The 21,556-nt window shown below is 40.8% G+C and overlaps 1 protein-coding gene across 1 annotated transcript in view; it reads right to left on the bottom strand.

Annotated features, from left to right (window-relative positions):
- TNS3 (tensin 3) overlaps positions 1-21,256 on the bottom strand; it is a 152,166-nt gene extending 130,910 nt beyond the window's left edge. Inside the window, exons 1-6 of the mRNA XM_077809212.1 lie at positions 21,092-21,256; positions 17,295-17,345; positions 15,473-15,595; positions 11,934-11,998; positions 5,267-5,350; positions 1,526-1,638 (exon numbers count right to left, since the gene is read on the bottom strand). Of these exons, the coding sequence (XP_077665338.1) occupies positions 1,526-1,638; positions 5,267-5,350; positions 11,934-11,998; positions 15,473-15,595; positions 17,295-17,345; positions 21,092-21,241 (586 nt within the window). The 5' untranslated portion in view covers positions 21,242-21,256. The remainder of the gene's footprint in view (positions 1-1,525; positions 1,639-5,266; positions 5,351-11,933; positions 11,999-15,472; positions 15,596-17,294; positions 17,346-21,091) is intronic.
- Positions 21,257-21,556: the final 300 nt, after the last annotated feature.

Here is a 21,556-nt window from a genome sequence, read left to right as displayed (position 1 = left end):
CCTCCTTTCATTCTGAACAAAAGTCTCTCTTGTTTTTTCAATCTTTCCACCTTTTTTTTCCAATGGAAAAATAGCCAGGAGAGGAGAGAGGGAGGAGAAAGACTTTTGAAAATGAGAGAGAGTAGCACTTTGCTCACTTTTAAAATTCTAATCCCCTCTCTCCTACTGGGGAAAAATAAATAAATAGGAGAAAGTGGGGAACGACCAAAAGAGAAAACAAAAATAAATTTAAATGAAACATTTTGGTTTGGATTTTTTTTCCATTGAAAAAGTTCCTGAAAATTTGACTGAGATTAACAATTATTTAATTTTTAATCATATTTTTGCATTAAAAAAACATTGTGGCCAGTCTAAAGGACAATGAAGTCAATGAAGCTACACTTGCTTAAGTGGAGATTTAAGTATCACCCACTAGTGTATCTTGTGTATCTAGTGTCAATGATTAAAGGTCTAGAAAACATGATTTAAGAGGGAAAATTGAAAAAAAAATGGGTTTGTTTAGTCTGGAAAAGAGAAGACGGGGAGGGGACATGATAACAGTTTTCAAGTATGTAAAAGGTTGTTACAAGGAGGAGGAAGAAAAATATTTCTCCTTAACCTTTGAGGCTAGGACAAGAAGCAATGGGCTTAAATTGCAGCAAGGGAGGTTTAGGTTGGACATTAGGAAAAACTAATGGTGGTTATGCAGTGGAATAAATTGCCTAGGGACGTTGTGGAATCTCCATCATTGGAGACTTTTTAGAGCAGGTTAGACAAACACCTGTCAGGAATGGTCTAGATAATTAGTCCTGCCACAAATGCAGGGGACTGGACTAGATGACCTCTCGAGGTCCCTTCCAGTTCTGTGATTCTATGTAGAAAGGTCAGTGGCCTGCTACTTTTTCTCCTGCGCCTCCCTGCTGGAGTGTAAGCTCTAGAGTGCTTTTTAAGTTTTAGAACATCAGATTCAGCAAAATGCTTTTGCTGGCCCATGTCACCGCCCAGAACAGTAGATCCAAGCGGACTGTAGAAACTGACTTTGAGGCCACCTCCTCAGGAGGCCCAATAGTGGAGTATGAGGAAGCAGACCACACTAAATAGGCAGAGGTAACCCTTACACTGGAGTGGGATAGCAGCACTGAGACTTTCCCACGTAAGGGGAACATAGCTGTTTGGATGTCAGTGAGACGACCGCAAGACTTGCACAGGAAGTCCCTCAGCCCACTGGAAGGAAGATGAGAAGGAGGTGCTATCTCTGCATTTAGCAGAACTGGAGAGTTGTGCTCCTCCACTCTCACTCTGACACTAGCCCTTGCCTAGAGGTTCTGTTGGGTTTTCCTCATCCCTTGGTTTGCAGGAATAGTTGAGGCGAGGAGTTGTTCCTTAATGGAAATTTTCCAAACCTCAAGAAAGGTCTGAGATTGTTTTGAGATTGAGGGGAAGTTTTAGGGAGTTCTTATCTGAACTGTACTGGTTTGCCCATCCTAATAAGAGTGCAGTGTATAAAAAAGAGCAAGGCTTGAAAACGGCAAGTGAAATAATGTACCTCCTCCAGCATCAAAGCTTGGGATGCCATGAAGGATGACAAAGTGCAGGAAGAGTGGGGTCGCGTTCATTTTCACAGATCCAGACAGAAGGCCACTTAAGAAGTGCACATATCTGAAAAGAAAATGCAACACAATTAGCCAGGAAGGAAAAGACTGTTATAATCCCAGGGAAAATGATCTTCTCGTTGTAATGAATATAATTAATACAAGAGGGCATATCATTGCTTCATTTAAGCCTTAGAGTTTAAGTGGAATAGAATAACCTGCATCAAAATATGAAGAGAAGCTTCTGTTTATCAAGTTTTTCAATTATTGGCAAGGATGTTGCTATAATGGGTAATATTTGTACTAAAATAATTTAGGAGAGAATATTCCACCTAACAGCTTTGAAAAGGAGATGCGTGGGTGACTCAGGAAGCTAGTAAAGGTCACTTTCAGCCCAGTACATATTAACTGTGACTCAAGTCGACAGCATTCTGGTAGTCAGAGTGAAATGAGTCCAGCTCAGTTCCTAGTGAACTGGTCTGCACATCAATAAAGCCACTTGAGTAGGTGCCCTTTTTGTAAGTGTGCACACATACCACAAGTTGTTTCATTCCCCCTAAACACCCTGAGATAGTTTCCCAATCACACAAATGGCTGGCAGGACTAACATCTGATATTCAAGTAAAGCCAGTTTGTGCTTAGTACATTGGAGGAATTGTTCAAGAACAATTTATTCTTGTGGTGATATGAACCTCCTCACAGGAAAGCAAAGGTCAATGAGACCTAGGGTTATCTGCTCTGTAATTGCCTTTCCCACTGAGGGAAGTTTTAATTTATAACTGCATTTCTTCCCCACATAAGTTTTTCATTCTGTACCCTATTTTTGGATTGCTATATCCCTTCCCTCCTTTTAAATATCCAGCTAATTTCCCCAAGATCGGCCAAATTTGTAAGAAATAAAATACACACATCCCATAAATGGAATAAGATTAAAAAATAGCAGTCTCTCTCGCACAAAAAGACAAGGAGGGGCAAGATACATTCTATTATTCCATTTTGCTACTGATTTCCCTGTTTCAAACTCCCCTTTTGGCCACAAGGGGTGTTAAATTAGTTTAATATTGCTTTTAAGAATAAAATATATATCATTAAAAAAACAACTAACACACCACATCCTGCAAATTAGGTGGCAGCAATATGGGTAATATCACAGTTGTAGTGATTCTCCCTGACAGTGATAGTTCTACCGCCCTGAGTCTGGAGTTGTTGGGGTTATTTCTTTATTAGATTTGTTTTAAATACAAGTAGCAAGGGTTGCTTTAACATATGACATTAGAAAAGGTCAATGTTGCTTCTTGTTTTCCTCCTCCAGGCTCTCTGGCAGTATTTGTTCAGTCAGCAGCACAAGTACAGGTTATCATATCTGCCTGGCTGCAAGAACAGGAGTAAGACAATACTGCACTGATGGCACAAATTTTAACCCTTTTTCTTTCTACCACCATGGGTACGTCTACACTGTAACCGCAGGGTGTGATTGCAGCCATGCTAGTTTTAATCTAGCTAGCCCAACCTATGGCCTGTAAACCTATGCCGAAGCCCAAACCACTGTGTCTTCACTGCCATTTTAGCCACACTAGCTAGATTAAAGGTAATGCAGTCATGCCTACCCTGAGCTGGAATCAAACCTGTGATTGGGATGTAGACATACCCATTGTCTCCTTAATGACCCCCCAAATTTATCCCCTTCTCTAATTTAAGTCCTGATCCTCCTGCCATTGCATTCATTATTGTGTTTATAGCTGATTATTCAGCTGTTTACTTGATATTTTTGAGGAGATTAAACAACAAAGCTTAAAACACACACACACTCACACACAATTCACCTTTCACATATAGAGGGCTCAGATCTGCAGTTCCTATTCACGCAAAACTTCAGTTGAAGCCCCTGAGAATTTTGCCCAAGTCCTGGAGGACTGGAACCCAAAGTGAGATTTCTCAGATGTTTGAGCCATGTGGTAGGTAGAAAGTGAGTGTGTATGTTCATGTTTTAAGATTATATATTCATAATCAGTTGAATGTCAGTAAGGATCTGGACACCTGAATGCCCAGTAATAACATTAGTAGATAAGCAAGCTAAAATGGGGTTTTTTAATTGCATACTTTAGAGGATAAGCTGGGATCAAGTAGCATTGTAAAATTACCCAGGGGCATTATGGAGTTGTTTCACTTTCCTCTGCAATAACAAGCGTTGACCATTGCCGGAGGCACAAGAGGCCAGATTTAGATTATGGCATATCCTGCATTCGTATGTTCTGCGTGCAAGAGGCAGACTGAGTACTGCAATGTTGTAGTAAAACACAAAGAAGCTAAGTCCACCATTCAGGAGGAGAATTAGTGCCTCCCAGAGGCCCCTGGAGAAACTAAACAAATATTCCAGAAGAGCATGTCAGACCAAATCCTGCATCATACAGGTATTTTATTTTGGCTTTAGGGCTCACACACTGTACGTGCAAGCCAGCAGCTACTGAAACTTCCTGTCAGCATGGCTGTAACAACTGCCATGAGGCACAGGTCACAGATGCTGTTGTGAGGCCTGTTGGTTCTCATGGAAACTTATTTGCAGAAGGGAGAGACTTAAAGTCAGAGCTGTTCATACTGCAGAAGGCATCCTGATGGGAGCACTGAGACTGTCTCATTCCTTTTGCTCCCACGGTGCATGCCGCTGTTTCCTGTAGGTGCCATTTACAAGTGTCACATTTTAATAATGCAAGGTTTATTTGCAGATATGGAGCCGAACGGATAACGAGTTCCCCAGGCTAAATATTTTTTTTTTAAGTTTATTTAAAAACTCATGGGACTGTTATTTTTCATGTCAACAACAGCTGTGTAGGTCACTGGATAGGTCCATCAAGACACTGGGAAAGCCTTTCCCAACCAGAAACAGAGTGAATTTCCTGACCTTCATTATTACTATATGACTTTGTTCTTTTTAATTACTGACAAAGTCTTTTTTTTTAAAAAAACAAAGTGCTAAAATTGTTACATATCTGCTGATGAAAGGGAAAGTAATCAGTGATCCCAAATGAACTCCCTGTGTAGATATTTTACACATCGAAATGAAGACAGTGCATGAGAGTATAACAATTACCTAGTAGGCATTTTCCAGCTGCTCCCTTCTTTTCTGGTACTGAAACATCCACTAGTTTAATCCTAAATTGCACAGATGTCCACACACATACCTCAAGACTATTTCACATCCCAAAACATCAACTATCTGCTCTAAGTAATGTCTCACCTCCACTTACAGAATAGACAGAGTATATGATAGTGTAGTGTGATATAAAGATTTTATTGTCATGACTCAGATGTCCGTTTTATATGTAAATCATCCCAAACAATGTCAATAAAACCGTTATATCACACCACTCCATCATGTTCTCACTAAAATGTCATATGAGATAGAAAAAGACAAGTTTACATTTCTTTTACAGAGGTTTTAAAGTGTATTGGGACTGCTTTGCTGCCTAGATATAATGAAGTACAAACACATATAGATGAAACCTTTGTACCATACCAAAATATTACCTATGTGTATATAAATACACCTAAACAGAGAGAGATCTCCTTTAAGGAAGATTGCTACAAGGTGGAGAGTTGAAGTGGGAAAATCTCAGGGAAATGTCCTCCACTGGATAGTGAGGAGAAACTATGGCATTTGCTCATCTAGTAATATAAATTAGATACAAGTTAAATACCTTTTTTGGGATGGCTGCATTAAAGTTGAAACTTTATCATCGAAGAATTTCTTCATAGCAAATCTGTCTAGAGCCTGATCAGCGCTATCAAAACAAAGAAGTAGATACCATGTTATTCCATTTGGGGTTGGTTGTGGATCCACAGGATCAGTGCTATGCCCCACCTTTGGAACAGTCTCTTGGAGGAACCCCTTCAGTGTGCCAGACCCAAAAGGAGTCTTTCTCCAGGGTAAGCCATGTGGACTCACCACCTCCTTAGACTGAACCTCTGAGGATGCTGCTCTCCTACTATACACCAAGAGCTCTGTTCAGTGAGTCCAACTGAGATAGACTCCTGGTACAGACTTGTATGCTCCTCAGGGATTAATGCACCTCACCAAGCATTAGCAGTCAAACAAACAATGTTGTCAAAACAGTTGGGTTTATTAGTCAACTGGAGCACAATATAGGAAGTCTTTAGTTAAGCATAGAGAACTGAAAGTTAAAGCAAGTCCATTCTCGTTAGCCCAGAGCCCAGCCAAGCTGTAGTGAACCCCATTGTTCAAGCTCTGTCTCTCTTTAGGTCTGACCTCCTTCCTCAGATTCCAGGTGAGATCCCCAACTTCTTCCAGCAGCCAACTCTTATCCTCCTACCTCTCCAGTCCTTTCTGGGGAATTGTGCTGAGCTTCCCTGCTGAGAGATGGAGAAATCCATCTCCCTCTGGGTCATTCGTTGCTAGGAGTCAATATGCTGGTGATTGGATTTGCCATTGTCTTTTTGGATTCTCCATTGATATGGGGTTGGCTTCAGCCAGTCCTTTTCCAATGACTCCTTCAAGCTCAGACAGCTAGGCGACATTCATACCTACATCTCTTAGCCTGCCCTGAGAGCAAACACTCGTTTTCCACCCACAGGGTAGTAATGCAACATATAGGGAAATCTGAGGCACACATAAGAATCATAAAAATCATTGCCAAAAATTCCCACTTCATCACAGGATTATCTTGGAAATGCTGCGGTTTACAGCTTGAAATGTGCCAAACTACTACAAAATGCCTTCAGTAATTGCCAATCCACCTGCTCACAGGTCAGGTTGGGATAGTTTTTCCACTGCCACCTTTTAATTCCATTCCAAAGGCAGTTTCCTCTCTGAGACAAAGCACCTACTTCTCATGTTTAATGATCAGGATTTTGCATTTCATACATGAATATGCAAGATTTGCAATGCAATGGATTTAGCCACCCCCAGGATGCACAATGAACAACTTGTCGCAATTTGCTTTTAGCCCCATCAATACAGCTTTCTCTGTGGACTGCATAGGAGGGTACTTGTATTCCCTCCTTAATATTATGTCCCAAAACCTACAACAGCTAATACTGAAGAGAGAAAAAGAAAAAGAAGAAAGAAAAAGCATCAGAATTCGGAATGAACTAACATACATGTAATTATTCTAAAGATTTACTCAGTCCTGGTTTCTTGCTATCTGGTTTACCAGGGGAGGGTATGCTCCAGAAGCAGAACAATCAGGCCTTGGGAAAGAAGGGCTTTGTGCAAGTCAACCATGAACCCCCCGTAGATTATTGTGGAGCATCAATGGTAGGCTGTGAAAGAAGTTTGGTTTTATTATTCTTTGTTTAAAATGAGAGTGGATATTGGGCATATGGGCAGAGAAGGCAGAAGAGCACAGAAAAAACGAGGTCCTCAAGTACCAGACAGAAAACCATGATGATCCCAGCCCCCAAATAAATGAGACATTCCCTAATTATTTGTTCCCAAGTATCAAGTTGTGCTCTTTTTGCTGTATATGGGACAAATCCGTAATCATCATATGAGAGTAAATGGATCTGGTAGACTGATGCTAATTAACATCCGTATATAAGGTCTGAAGTAACTAGACCCCATGGAACCACAAGGTAAAATCCCATCAGAGTTGGCTTAGCCCTGTTGAGTCTTCATAGAAGACTTTAAAAACTAAGGATAACCCCATTTGCCTTCAGTGGATGTTGGATCAGGTCCTGTCTTCTCTTCATTGATGTTAAAGATCCCATGGCAATTTCCAGAACAGGACTGGGCAAAATTTTCACCTCCTTTCCTACTCCCTGCTGCTGGGTACTAATTGATTTGTTGCCCTCCACCAAGGAGGTGATTGTATTTCATTGCGGCTCTGTGTGCATAGTGTCAAATGCTTTAGGATAAGAGGTATTAAATTACATTATATACACACAGAAATCACCATTTTATGGCATAAAAACAATGAGGACTCCGGTGACACCTTGAAGACTAACAGTTCTTTTTGGGCATAAGCTTTTGTGGGTAAAAAAACCCACTTCTTCAGATGCATGGAGTGAAAATTACAGATGCAGACATAAATATAGTGACACATGAAGAGAAGGGAGTTTCCTTACAAGTGCAGAACCAGTGTTAACAAGGCCAAATTTTATGGCATATTGTAAGACAACCTGATTAACACTGAACTCTCTTTTTTATTCTTTGTTAAAGGCTGTACCTATTGTTCCATCAAGTTTTATGTAGAATTTCTATTCCGTTCATTAGGAAGTTCTGCTTAAAAACCGATGGCGCAATACAGACTAAGTGATTTAGAGGCTTGTGGAAGAAATCTGTTCCTTCCATGGCTATCTACTGCTGAATCACATATGTGATCATTTTTAAAAATGGCTAGTTGCTGTGTTCTCCCCACTATGTGCCACTTATTTAAAGTGATAGATAAATACACATGCAATTATCCTTCTCATTTCAAATTCATCTTAATTGGCAAGACAGATGTTCAGTGTGTTTTGCATTATACATCCTCACTAGTCATGCCACCAGGGATCTAAGCATCAAACTCTCATTTTGCAAAGGATTATTTATCCTTATCTGTAAGAACAAAGCTTAATTCTCTTAGAGAGAGCATGGGTTACCCCAGTTAAATATGGCCGCAGGTAATCTTTCTTGATTGGAAAACTGGGCACTCATGACCCAGACAGCAAAGGCATGATGGCAACCATACAAGTGTTCTCATAGAACTTTTTTTGTTTTCGCTTAGACAAACGCTTCAGAAAAATTAGGGATAATGTTTCCTCCCCTAGCTGAGGCATATTCTGGGCTCTGGGCTGTGGGGGGGGGGGGAGGGGGCTCGGTCACAGATGTAGTTTGACTTCTATTTTGGGTGGGCAGGGGCCAGTGGGGTTTGAGCCAGCTCCACATGGCGGGGTCCATGGAGGGAGCGCCACCTCCACCCCCCAGCTCACATCAGCAGGCCACCCACCCTGTCTGGGTTGTGTGCGGGGGGTGGGGTAGGGGGAGTGTGCAACCAAAAATGATAACTCAAAGGTGGGGGGCTCAGCTCACAAAGTTTGAAAACAGCTCAGGGTACAGGAAGGGGGTGGCTAGGGGCTGTGTGCAGGCACGGGTAGCTCAAGGTGCAGGGAGAAGGGTAGCTAGGGGCCGTGTGCAGGAAGGGGGGTAGCTCAGGGTGCAGGCAGGGGGGTAGCTAGGAGCTATGTGCCAGGAGGGCTCCCCTGCGGTCCCTGTTCCCTGAAGTCTCTGCCAGCCATGGAGCCGAGTCTCCCCACCCAGGCAGCTCTTACCGGCTGCATGAGCAAAGGGGGCTGGGAGCTGAGGAGCAGCTTCAACCCCCTGCACCAGCAGCAGCAGGAGACAAGGGAATGCAGTGACTGCCTGCTCCATGGCGCCAGCCAGAGCAGCAGCTGTCCCACCCTGCCCGGCTCTGGCTTCCTGCCTCTGACCTGGCCGTGGGGCATGGAGAGAAGGAGGTGGAAAGGGTGTGTGTGGACCTTCCCCAGGACTGCCCTGTTCTTGCAGTGTAGTTTTGAGTGGGGGGGGGGGCAACACCCCTCGTGCCTCCGAATTCTGCCCATGGGGAGCACCGAGGCTTGGGGCTTTAAGCCCGGGGGTCCTGGCTTCAGCCCTGTGGGAGGTGCTGGGGCTCAGGCTCTGGGTTTTAGCCCGGATCCCCTGTTGAGAACTGCTGCTCTAATTTGTTTCCTGAAACACCATTTAAAGAGTAAAGAATGCTAAAATGTCACCCGCAATATCAACAGCATCAAAGTACTATTTTATAGCAGTAAAGAGACCCAGTGAATAGAACAATAAGAAACTAGCATATTTGTTTTATGAGTAAAATCAGAACAAAATAAAAAAAACTGAGGAAGCCCCAAAAAAACATTCCCCCGAATATCCCATTTGTCACCAGAGCTAAGGATTTCTCACACAGCCTGGAACTGTTGACATATGTACAATATTGACAACCTAGAGATGTCTGGGAACTTCCTAGAGCTCTTTCCCTCCCGCTAATTAAATATACAAGAAGCAAGATTTGGATTGGAGTTGCCAGGCATCCTGAAATTCATTGGAAAGTTTCCAATCTCAGATCCTGCAACCGAGTTGGAAGAATCCTGAATTTACTTTGGGGAGAATACAACATCAACTGTCATGCCAGGACATCACACCATTGCATCAAGATGCCATGCTGTTGGGTCAGGACACTATTATGTGGTTTCTTGAGGAGATGCCATAATAATTTGGTGTAATATCACAACAAAGAGATCACAACACAGCATTGCAGTATCCTCATGACAACTCTTTTGTCCCACAGGATTAAGGTAGGTGAAGTGGTGGTAATCCTTGTCCTGAAGATTAGTTCCTCCAGAAATAACTGTATTACTTCATTTTCTAAAGTGTACCATTGTACACAATGTAGCTAGTGGCATTTCCTAATCATACTGGGTTGTTTATCTGTGGACCAGGTAAATGGGAAATATATTAGGTGAAATCAGGGCTCCAGTGGAGCCAATACGAGTTTTTCCATTGACTTCAACGGTGTCAGGATTTCACCCATTTTCCACAAATTGAATAGATAATTTGCAGTGCCAGGGCTTGAGTCTAATCTTAGCCAAATCGATTTAAGTCCAAAATAGTGTCACTGAGATCTTGCTTGAGTTATGGTCTCTGTGAATTACTTTTACAAATTTAAAGACAAGAATCTGGCCAATTTTGATTGAAAGGCAGAAGTAGAAAATTATATGTGTGTTCTATCCTTCAGATAGTATTTACCAAATTTCTTTTTTTTTTAACAGACAACCAGAATTTCACAAATACCAAGCTCACATAGCAAATCAGTGGCAGAACCAGGAACAGAACCCACAGTTCCTGACTCCCAGTCCTTTGCTCTGTTAGATGCATGTTCCTTCTTAACGAGAGGTGATGAGATGTGGTTCATGAGACAATCTCTTTATTAAGATGTGCTCTGCACTTTGGAAGAGTTTGGGGATCCCTGCTCTGGTGTGAATATTAGATCCAGGTTCTGATAACTTTATTCATGATGAGTAGCACCTATTCCAGAAGTAACTCCAGTAAGAGAAAAGATAGTCTAGTGGTTAGAACACTAGGAGGGCCTGTGGGAATCTTGGGTTCAATTCCTGCTTTGCCACAAACATCCTGTGTGACCCTGGGCAAGTCACTTAGTCTCTTTGTGCCTCAGTTTCCTACCTGTAAAATAGAGATAATAGTACTTCCCTACCTCACAGGGTTGTTGCGATGATAAATCCATTAAAGACTGTGAGATGCTGAGATATTACAGTGATGATAGTGTGACAAAGTTCTTCCCCTGCCTTGGTGGGTCCTGCGCTTATTGGCGGATTTGCTCACCTCAGAGATTCACAGCAGCCCTCAGTTTGGCCACTTTTGCTAGTGGCTCAAAACTGCCGTTCACTCAGCTAACCTCATCACTGGCCAGCATGGGGAAAGGGAGGGGAACAATCCCTACAGTCTCTGCTGACCCACCTAGTGGGTCGGGGGATAGGCCAGGGACCTTCCCCTCTGGTGGGACCCACAGTCCAGCTCACCTCCTCTTGTCTCAAATAGGTAATTTAGGAGGATGGGGGGAACCTAGGCCCGCCCTCTACTCCGGGTTCCAGTCCAGGACCCTGGGGATTCAATTGTCTACAGTGTCTCTTATAACAGCTGCGTGACAGCTACAACTCCCTGGGCTACTTCCCCATGGCCTCCTCCCAACACCTTCTTTATCCTCACCACAGGACCTTCCCCCGATGTCTGGTAACCCTTGTACTTCTCAGTCCTCCAGCAGTATGCCTACTCACTCTCAGCTCCTCACACGCCTCTTGCTCCCAGCTCCTCACATGCACCTCACTAACTGAGGAGAGGTCCTTTTTAAAACCAGGTGCCCTGATTAGCCTGCCTTACTTGGTTCCAGCAACTTCCTGATTGTTCTGATTGTTATCTTACTCAGGGAAAAGGGACCTTCTTAAGCTGGGGCTAATAAATCTACCTTCTATCATGCTCCTACAGCCATCTGGCCTGAGCCTGTCACAGTAGCCATGTAAGTATATAATATGGACGGGCAGATTCAAATGGGGATTACTCATGGAGTAAGGTACTACTTAAATGAGTAAAACTGGTAGAATCTGGTCCTAGTCAAAAGAAATACCATTAATTTTTTAAAAATTTATAAAAGGAAGGCTTGTAACAGATTCTCATCCATCATGCATAATTTTGAGACACTTCAGCACCATCTGATTGAAACGGGCATGGGTGACAATCGGACAATGACTGGTTACTGAAATTAAGGGGAAAATTTTAGGGTTTTCCCCCAGCCTTGAAAGATATGCAAACACAGTAATTCATTTGCATTGTTCATCTCTTACCTGGCAGAAACATGGGTGAAGTGCATATATGATGATATCACTACTCCTATCCTTCCTTTTCCACCCTGTAGGAAGACAAAGAAACCATAGTTTCTATTATTTAATATTTACATAGCACCATAAGTATATGTGGGACTTTGCTGTAAGAAAAAGACATCAGTTCCATCCATTGTGCACACGATGGAATGCTGCTTCACTCAGGTCCTATGCTATGTTGCAAACAACAATATTTCCATATTACTTTGGCTGTTCTGGTGACTACAGGAGCTCAGGCCTGTCTTTTGTTGAAGTGGTGGAGGAGAATGGTGGTCAGTGGCTTTTAAAGACCTTTTAATTGCAAGTTGGTTGACTTGCCACATTGAAAATACTGAGTGAGACTTTGGTGTTGGGCACCCCAGTCCTACTGAAACTCAGCAAGCACTGGTACCAAAACTGCTCTGGTGCTCTTTAAAAATCCCACTTAACTCCTGGTTGACCAGTAGCATGTCAGGAGCAGAGAGCCCAGATCAGCGGTGGGCAGCCAAGCAGGACTTTTTTTATTTTTATTTTTTTAAATTCAGGATTTTGTATATTTAATTTGAAATGAGAAATGAATGGATTCATTTTTTTTCCAGTTTTACCCTAAAAAAGATTCCTGAACTAAAGCCCACAAATCAGTTGTTTTATTTCCCTTTCTTTTTTACTACATCTTACATAGAATGTATTTGTTAGACATGGTATTTTTGTGTGTATACCAGGACAAAGCTATAAATTAAAATAAAGAAAACTATGAACAGCAGCAATAACATTCTATCACTTTTTTGTTTTGGGCTCATCCAAGACAAGCCTGGACAACTTTGAAATTTCTGGCATGATGTGCTATAAACTATGAATTCTGACAAGTATCCACAATTTTTTTCTGACACCTGTGATTTATAATAACTACCACTTAGTCTTTATGGAGTATTTTCATAATGTTTCAAAATTTTATTAAATAGTTTACATGACATATGTACAGTACAAATTACTGATCAGTCATTCTGGCTAGTTTTAACATGCTTCCAGATTATTCAGCCAACACATTTTGGCTATATCCAGGAAGGATGGTGGTGGGAAGCTTTTAAGATCCCAGGGAAGAAATTCATCAAGTTATTTTAGAGGGATTTATAAAATACTCATTGGGATATTTTGCTTTTTACTTCTGGTATAGTTGTGTCCAGAAAAGTATCTGTGTAAAAATGAGTCCAGCGTAGTGAAGATATCATTTCCTTTGTGTCTTCCTTATCATGGTGCTGTCGTCAGACAGCCCTGCCTGGAGCATCCTTCTGCAGCAGGCTGCAGCATGACACGTGCCTGCCTCAGTTTCCCTTTCAGGTAACCCAAGGACTCCCCATAAGGCTCTGTTGCCTCAATGATATCCTTCTTTGAGGCTAGTTTACTACAAAAATATTGTGCAAATAATCCAAAACATAAGTCTCAAAACAGTTCATTTATCACTCCAGTGCATATAGTCCTTAAAATCTCATGACATGATTCTCTCCATACCACAACTAAGCTCCTCATCAGTCCTCTGAGCTGGAGCTGAACTCCAGTCATCACAGCAGGAACCCCCACAGCTGCTCTGCTGAGAGATCACCCTCACCAGGGAGCATCACTCTGTTCCCCAGACCGATCGCTGTACAAGCCAGCAGGCAACTCCCCTCTGCTGCTGTTGCCGCCGCTGCCGTCAGTTCTCCAGCCCTGGCTCACTGGCTCGGAGCAGACAGCTGTTAAACCACTCTTGCTCTCCTGCCTTTAGCCTTCCCCTAGGAAACACCTTCAGGCTCCTGCAGCTCTCATCTCCTGCCACTCTCCGCCTCCCTGCAGCCTGAACTCATCACATTTCATGCTCTCAAATTCTGGTCCTTCATAGGCCCCATGTACTGCCCCACCCTCTTTCTTGGCCAAATGGGAGCACTTGTTCTGGCACAGGGGAGCTAGACCTGCTTCATTTACTGGGGCAGCCTGCCCTGTTACAGGCCTCATTTCTGCACCATTTAAGGCTCCAATCCTGCAGATGACAGGAAATCAACGGGACTCCCCACAGGCACAAAGTTTGCCCACATGCTATCAACTGCAGGACTGGGGGAAAATATCAGTGGGAGTTTTCAAATGATTTCAATGGAAGCAAGTTCTGGTCCCATATATGATTAATTTACTGTCAACAAATAACAGCACTGCAAAGCCAGTAAGACTATAGATGTATTTGCCTCAAGTGCCATCAACAAACCTGCCAATTCACTTCTGATCTCAGGATTATTTACTTTAGCTTTATTTCTCTTCTCAGTGAACAAACACTGAGAAGGGAAAACATTACACAACAGTAACAGCACATTAGAGTATTGCAATTATGCAGTTAGTTAGGACCTGGATGGTCCTAAGTGCCCTAATTTCCCAGTGGCTACAATGGCAGTGTGGGATAGTTTCACAAAGAAATGTAAGTGTTGAGACACTGAGTGTCAAGACATCTAACTTTTAGGTGCCCAGAAAATCTATGGAATTCACAAAGCCTGAGTTAGGTGCTTGGGCTCCTTGTATAATGAATGGGGACAGATGGGTGCCACAGAATGGGATTCACAGAAGCCAACATGCTGGGTAGTTCTCAGTCTAAAGTAGCCAATGGGAGATGCCGACAAGATGGGTGTGCACTAAGCCCCGCCCCCTTAGGGAGTTCCATGCCTAAATCCATGCTGTAGGCAGATGCCTCCTTCTTCCTGTGATTTTTAGCTGTGAACTCTCTCTGGGTGTTCACAAATTTAGGCACCGAGCAAGTTTATTTCACCTTTCAGCAGCAGCTAAGTGAAGTTTTGTGAATGTCAGAAGTCCTGATTCTTGGATTTAGGTGCCTAAAGTGGCAGTTAGGTGCCTAAATCCTTTTGTGAATCCTTTTGTGAATTTAGCTCTATGTCTATACAATATTATTCTAGTCCAAATGGAATGAATAATGTTATCCGTTGCAATCACTGTATGATATATTCAACAATAAAGTGCCCACTTTTCAACTTGGGCATCTAAACTAGATACCTAAATCCCAGAGATGAAAAGTCAGACGTGCATTTAGGTGACCAAATGCCCACTTTAGGCAACTAAGTAGAGATTTGGACATCTAACGTTAGTGCTCGTAATGACTTGATTCAATTGACTTATGGTGATTCTGTGAGGTGCCGTGTGCCCTCAAAGTCCACTAAAGTAAATGAATGTCATATACTACAAGAGGATCCTCAAAAGTTTGACAAGGAGATGGACTAAATACACTCAACAATGGTGTTCAGTTTTGATATATATACACCTCACTGCATATTACTTCTAAGCACACAAGCCTGGATTTATCCGGCCAGAGCATTGGCTGGTCTAACTCGGCATAGTTAATGGCTTTAGGCCCCTTTATATCAGCTAAGCATCTGGCTCACTATGTTTTCAACATTAAAACAGCTGCAAAACTGTTAATTATAACTTTTCTTGTTATGATCAAGTATTAAAAATTGAACGTCATATATACGCTCACTACACTGCACACTTACTCTGCAATGGATCACCACCACATGCTGAGGGTCGCTGTTCAACCATGATTCCATAGCCTTGCAGATGGTGCACATCTTATCAAGGGGAGGTGCGTGAAGGTCAGGCCAGCCCACATCCATAATCTGGAATCAAGCAAAACCACTTCATTTTCCATTTACAAGGTACTCTTTAACATTATTATCGTATTCAATAATCCTATGCCAAAATGTGCTATGATGGTAAAGGTTCCTTCTTTTTTCTAACAGAAACATCTGTGCTTCACAGAACCATGGTGATATTTCATTATTTAAAATGCCTTTTCATCATATAAGCAAAACATCTTTACAGACCTCCCAAAACAGCAGGGGGAGGAGGGATTAATTATTATTATTATTAGCATACATGAGCTTTCCATGCAAGTATTAACAAATCTTATCTAACACTAGAGCTGACTGAGAATTTTTTTCCAAAATGTATTTTGATTAATCAAAACTGAAACTTTGTGTAGGAAAGGGTTGGCTTTGTGAAATTTCCCATTGAAAAAAAATTAAAACAATTGTCAAAATGACCCACTTCAACATTTTCTAAATAAAAGTTCTGGAGTTTTTTTTGTTCAAAATTAGTTTTCGTTTAGAAATTCACATTAATTCATAGTAAAAATAAAATAAAACATAATAAAACAAAATAAAATAAAATAAAAGGTCAAAATACAAGTCTTTAGAAATTGTTGAATCAAACTGTTTTGATTGATCCAAACTTTTTTTTGGTGGTGGTGGAGGGGAGAGGGGAAGGGGGTTGATTTATGAAAATGTCAGACTTTTCTTCTTGATTTGGGACAGGAAAAAATTTCAAAATCTTAAAATTTCCTGGGATGGGAAAACTGTTTCCTGCCCAGCTCTCTTAATAACCTGTATTTCCTACCTTTAAAGGAACTAGTTTTCTTTTGGTCAACTTCTCATCATTATCTGTGCATTTATCTTGTTCACATTCCAAAAATAGTAAGCCAATGAAATCCTATGCATTCATTAACATGTGATAAAAACTGCCTGTGTGTTAAAAGATCAGACTTCAAATGTCTTCACTGTGTTTTCTCGGCAGTAATCTGAACCCCTGCTAGGTCCAAACAACGCTGTGCTGCTGCTGTGACTGTAGGTCTGTGATGGTATGGGCCAAGGGTGGCTGTTGAAGGCTGCCTGCCAAAGTTCTTAAATATGGGAATGAGCTCGAGTCCCAGACATATATTCAACCCTTTACACCTCCCATCTCACTCCAAAGAAAATGTTATAACAAATGAAGATACAAATCGGGGCTGGGAGTTGTGGGGAAGGCGATGAGGAAGAACAAAGAAAGATGCCAACAACTTTTGTTCCCCTAATTGCATTGCCATTGTTCACAGATGCAATTTTGAAGAGAGGAAGGCAAATCCACGAAACATGAGGTTATGTTGAACTGTGAGTTCATCAATTTCAGTACATTAAGGTTTACATAGCAAAGGAGCATTATATGGCCATAAATATTCCATGGGCACACATGTAATGTAGACCTGACATTAAAAACACAAATCAACGAAAATCTTTTCATTGACTTGAATGGACTCTGGATCAAGGTCTTATGTGCAAAGCCAAAGAAAACAATGGAAACAACTTTGTAAAGCATAGCCCTGACATGAAAGAAGTCACAACACTCAAAATTAAAGGGGCGGCATCTTTGGTTTTCTAAACTCTTCCTAAAATTGTCATCCATTGTGCACATCAAAGCGTGTATAGTTTGAAGGCTTATGGCAGCCCATTTATGCTGTATAGAAGTCTAGCAAGTGAGGAATGTTATGATCAAAACCAATACCTTTGGGTTAAGCTTGGTAAGGTCATATCTTTTCTCAGAAAGGTTTAACACCTGTTCAGGAAGAAAGAGAAAGAAAAAGTATGAGATCTTGATGTTTAATTTCTTTTGTGGTAAATCACTGTATCCAAATTATGTTATAAGAAAGTTAAATGACAGGGGAGGGCCTTCAGATTTTTCAGTCACTTTAGATATCTAACTTCAGCTAATAATTTGGTTAAGTTCAGCATTTGCAGTATTCGGGGTATTTCCCTTAGTAAATTCAGGAAAGTATAATGGGAAACTACATATGCTGAGTAAATGCCTACAATATGTAACAATTAAAATTTTCACGTTTATAATAGTAATTACCGGTATATATAATGAAAGATTTTAAATAGTATTAGGCCTTATGCTTAGCAATCTTATTAGACTACACGAGTTTCTCTGATTTCTACATTGTGGGAGGTTTTTGTTTGTTTGTTTGATTGGTTGGTTGGTTTTAAATAATTGACCAAGATTTAAAAAAAATGGATGCCTAAAGACAGGTTCCTAAGTCCATCTTTAGGCACTTAAGTGCCTTGACTTTCAAAAATACTGAGCACTCAGACAGCTCCCATTAAAGTAAGTGGAAATTTTGGCCATATATTTTTCTTACCTTTATTTCAATGTCAAAATATTTTCATGTAAGACAAACTGTTCAGTTTAAAACTAGTTCAATTTAGGTACCAGTTGGCAGTGATTAAGAATCTAAAACAGTTGTTTTCTTGAGAATTATGCTGTTCCTCTGTGTTGGTACAGTGCCTAACACTTTTTAGGGAGTATTACAACATACATAAATAATAAAACTATTAACAACAATATGCACTTTAATAGAATAAGTGTAAAACTTTGCTGATATACTATGAAATAATGTATGCATGTGCATTGTTTCTGACAGTAATGAATATGTGTCACTAATGGTACAGAAATAATGTATTTTTCTTCTGAAGGATTGTGTGTTGTGTTTATATTTTGAACTTATTGACGAAAAATATTTAGGGACAGCACTGTGTTTTTTTGTTATGATGAAATCTGCATTTCTTTGTACCTGATATGATTTTTTTTTTATTTTGTAGGAAGTATAAGATTTATGATTCCTTAACTGTTCATTTTCTGGCTTTTAAGAGCTTGGGTTTTTTAAGGATGTGATAGATAAGTACTTGTTATAGAAAGAAATTGTCAGTAAAATTACACTATGTACAAGCAACACATCGGCCCAATATAGTTTCTTTGGTCACTGAGAAAATTCATTGCTGACAATTACACCCTTTCTATTGGTTCTTTCTTTTCTCCCTAGATCCAGTGATTCCTGCTTCATATCTAGTTTACAAATAATGGCAATTTCTTACATATTTCTTACTTATTATTTCAGCCTTTGAAATGTCCTTGTTGCATGAGCCAATGTCAAAATCTTTTAGTGTTTATAAAACACTTATTGTCATGGGACTCTACCAGAGCGCTGTATGTGAATTTGAAAACATCACTGAGGTTGCTGGGGGGATAGTTACTAAAATCTATTTATGTTTGGAATTTTGTGATATCAGGTGATTTCACCGAGTTGACAAAGGGGGACACAAAAAAAGTTAGACACTTAGCAGAAAGTTTAGAAGTGCCATTTTGAACTCTTTTAATTTTAAAAACATACTTCAACCATTTTGGAACACATTTTATGGATACAAAGTAGGGCCAAAATCAGCCTTAGCTAGGGAGATGCTATCAGCTCTCCATAATAATTACAGATGTGCAGAGCTGGGACTAGAGCTGGGACCCATCTTAGATCTCTAAGACACAAGTCTCTGCTACTTGAGCTAAAGAAAGAGGGCTGTAACTGTTAACTATGGAAGAAGCTTCGATGTTCTTTCCAATATGCAACAACTGCATAGAGGACAACTTGCTCATGCAAACATACAATATGCCATCCTGGCCCCCATTGACATTAATGTCCAGAAATTCCCATTGGCACTAATGACAGCAGAATGGTGCCAATAACTCACAAAGAAATCAAAGGGAGGAAGATTGGGCTCAAAACTACCCACAACAAAAAGCATTTATAATTTTGCTTACATTTCGACAAATACAGGCTCTGATACCATCTGTCTTGGATGGTTTAGACACAACAAATCCTGCATCTTGGCAGGGGGTTAGATTAGATGACCTTTGTGGTCCCTTTTAACTCTATGATTCTATGACACAAGAATGTGCTTAAGCATGTGTTTAACTTTAAGCACATTAGTGCTCTCTGTGACTTCAGTGGGACTATTCACACGCTTAAGTGTTTTGCTGGATTGGTGCCATAGCTGGAATGCAAATGTTCAAGGATATTAAACGATATGGAAAATTTGAAGGGGTTCAAAAAAGTCATTCTTGAAACAGAGGGAGACAAAGAAGCCTTAGACAAAAGTGGTAATTTTATAATGGACTAGAACTGCAAAATGACTTGCCAAATTTCTTCACTTTGCAAATACATTTTCCTTTATTTCCAGAGTAAATCTGCCAATTTTCCAACCAAACCACTGTATTTCCCATGCCAAAGTTATAGTAAGACTAAACCAATTGGTAATTGCTGGCAAACTTAGCTATGGAGAGGTTATGGCCCTTTCCTAACACAAAATGGAATTAGTATAAATGTAACTGTTTGTTGTTTTTTATTGTGATGTGAACACATCTAATAAGAGTTAGATAGCTGGACCAAGACCACCAGCCTATTTCACGTATACCAAAATATAGCATCACATGAAAATGACAGTTGATCTGGGCTGACTTTGAAACATTGACTTAGGTGAAATGCTTTGCAAAGCATTACAATTTTGCGTCAGAGAGACCACTGGTTTTCTTACAGAAAAGCTGATGTGACAAAAGATTCATAATTGGTAGTACTGCAAGTACAGCCTGAGTGCAGTCATTGCTATACAATGCAGTTGTGATAAATAAAGTGTTGTGAGTGAATGAATGCAGAGTGCTGGTGTTCTTCGGATGGAATGACAATGCAAGCTAGCTGCTACAGTAATTTTACCCTCCTGAAATTGTGGATTTATTCTAATAGTTTACACATGTCAGCTAAAAATAACTGCAATTAACAACAGAGATTTTGGCCCTGATTTATAAGCACATTGCGAGAAAGAGTAAGATACCACAGGGTTTAAATGTGCTAAGCAGAAAACACACACAGCATGAGAGAACAACAGTTTTGGTCATCATAAAAGATCGTGCATGTGGAACCCATTAGAGATTTTTTAAATAGAAAATAAGTAATGGGGAAAAAATGCATCTAAATCAAGTCAATGAACGAGACAAATCACACTAACAGCAACCTTTATGTGCTGTTTTACAATCAACAGTGGAGCCAGCCAAGGTGGGGGGCAGGGCGGATGGTCAGAGATCATCGGAACCCAAGTTACAGCTGCTAGAAAAATGCATTCCATGGTGAGGTATCTGGATCTTGTAGGAACGAGTTTTACTCAGTGAGAACTATCCCTACAAATTTTCTGTTGCAAATGAACATGATGCTCAAAGAGTATACTGCCTTGCCATCAACAAGAAGGTGGCTTGCATCTGTTTCCTTGTTTGACTGAATGTAAAATGCTGGGCTGCCGTCACTCGCACTGGTGTAAATGTGAACTAGATAGGCTTTGGTGGAGTTACATCCAAACTTACATTGGTGTAAGCGAGCCTATACTAGGCTCTGTTATTAAGGATATCAGATCAGCCATCATACAGCAAATAGGGATAAAACTGAATTACACATAGCTGAATTACAAACAGGATTAATCTGCACTTACCAGGTAATTATCTCCATGTTTGGATTTGAGCATTCGGGTTACATCTTGCAGGTTGTGCACATATGTTTCCTCTGAACAGCTGGCAGGGAAGGATACTGCAATGATCCGCTCAGTGATGTAAGTCAGGTCAAGTTCATAGCCCTCCTCCATAATGTGATCAAAGTCTGCACTTCTGCGAAGAATCCGATGTGGCAGTTTGGGGAGTGGAGAGAGGGGTGAGTGTGACAAGAAAATAGAAAGTTAATGAGCAGAAATTTCATCCTGAACTCATACTAGGGAACCAGTCAGTATTTATGGTTCCTGATATTTTCATCGAAATTGCGGTTCATAAACGGCTTATAAAACAAAATTTAGTCAGGACTTTAAGCAACTGACAGCTGGCCAAAAGAGAGTTCATTACTGTGCCACCTATAAAATCCCAGGCCTATATGTGCAGTGCTATGGAAAGGTAGAAAAATTAATACA

Source organism: Eretmochelys imbricata, chromosome 2 (assembly GCF_965152235.1).
Source record: "Eretmochelys imbricata isolate rEreImb1 chromosome 2, rEreImb1.hap1, whole genome shotgun sequence".
In the NCBI taxonomy this organism is placed as follows: domain Eukaryota; kingdom Metazoa; phylum Chordata; order Testudines; family Cheloniidae; genus Eretmochelys; species Eretmochelys imbricata.
Note: the sequence above shows the minus strand (reverse complement) of the source record. Positions and strands in the feature narration are given on the sequence as shown.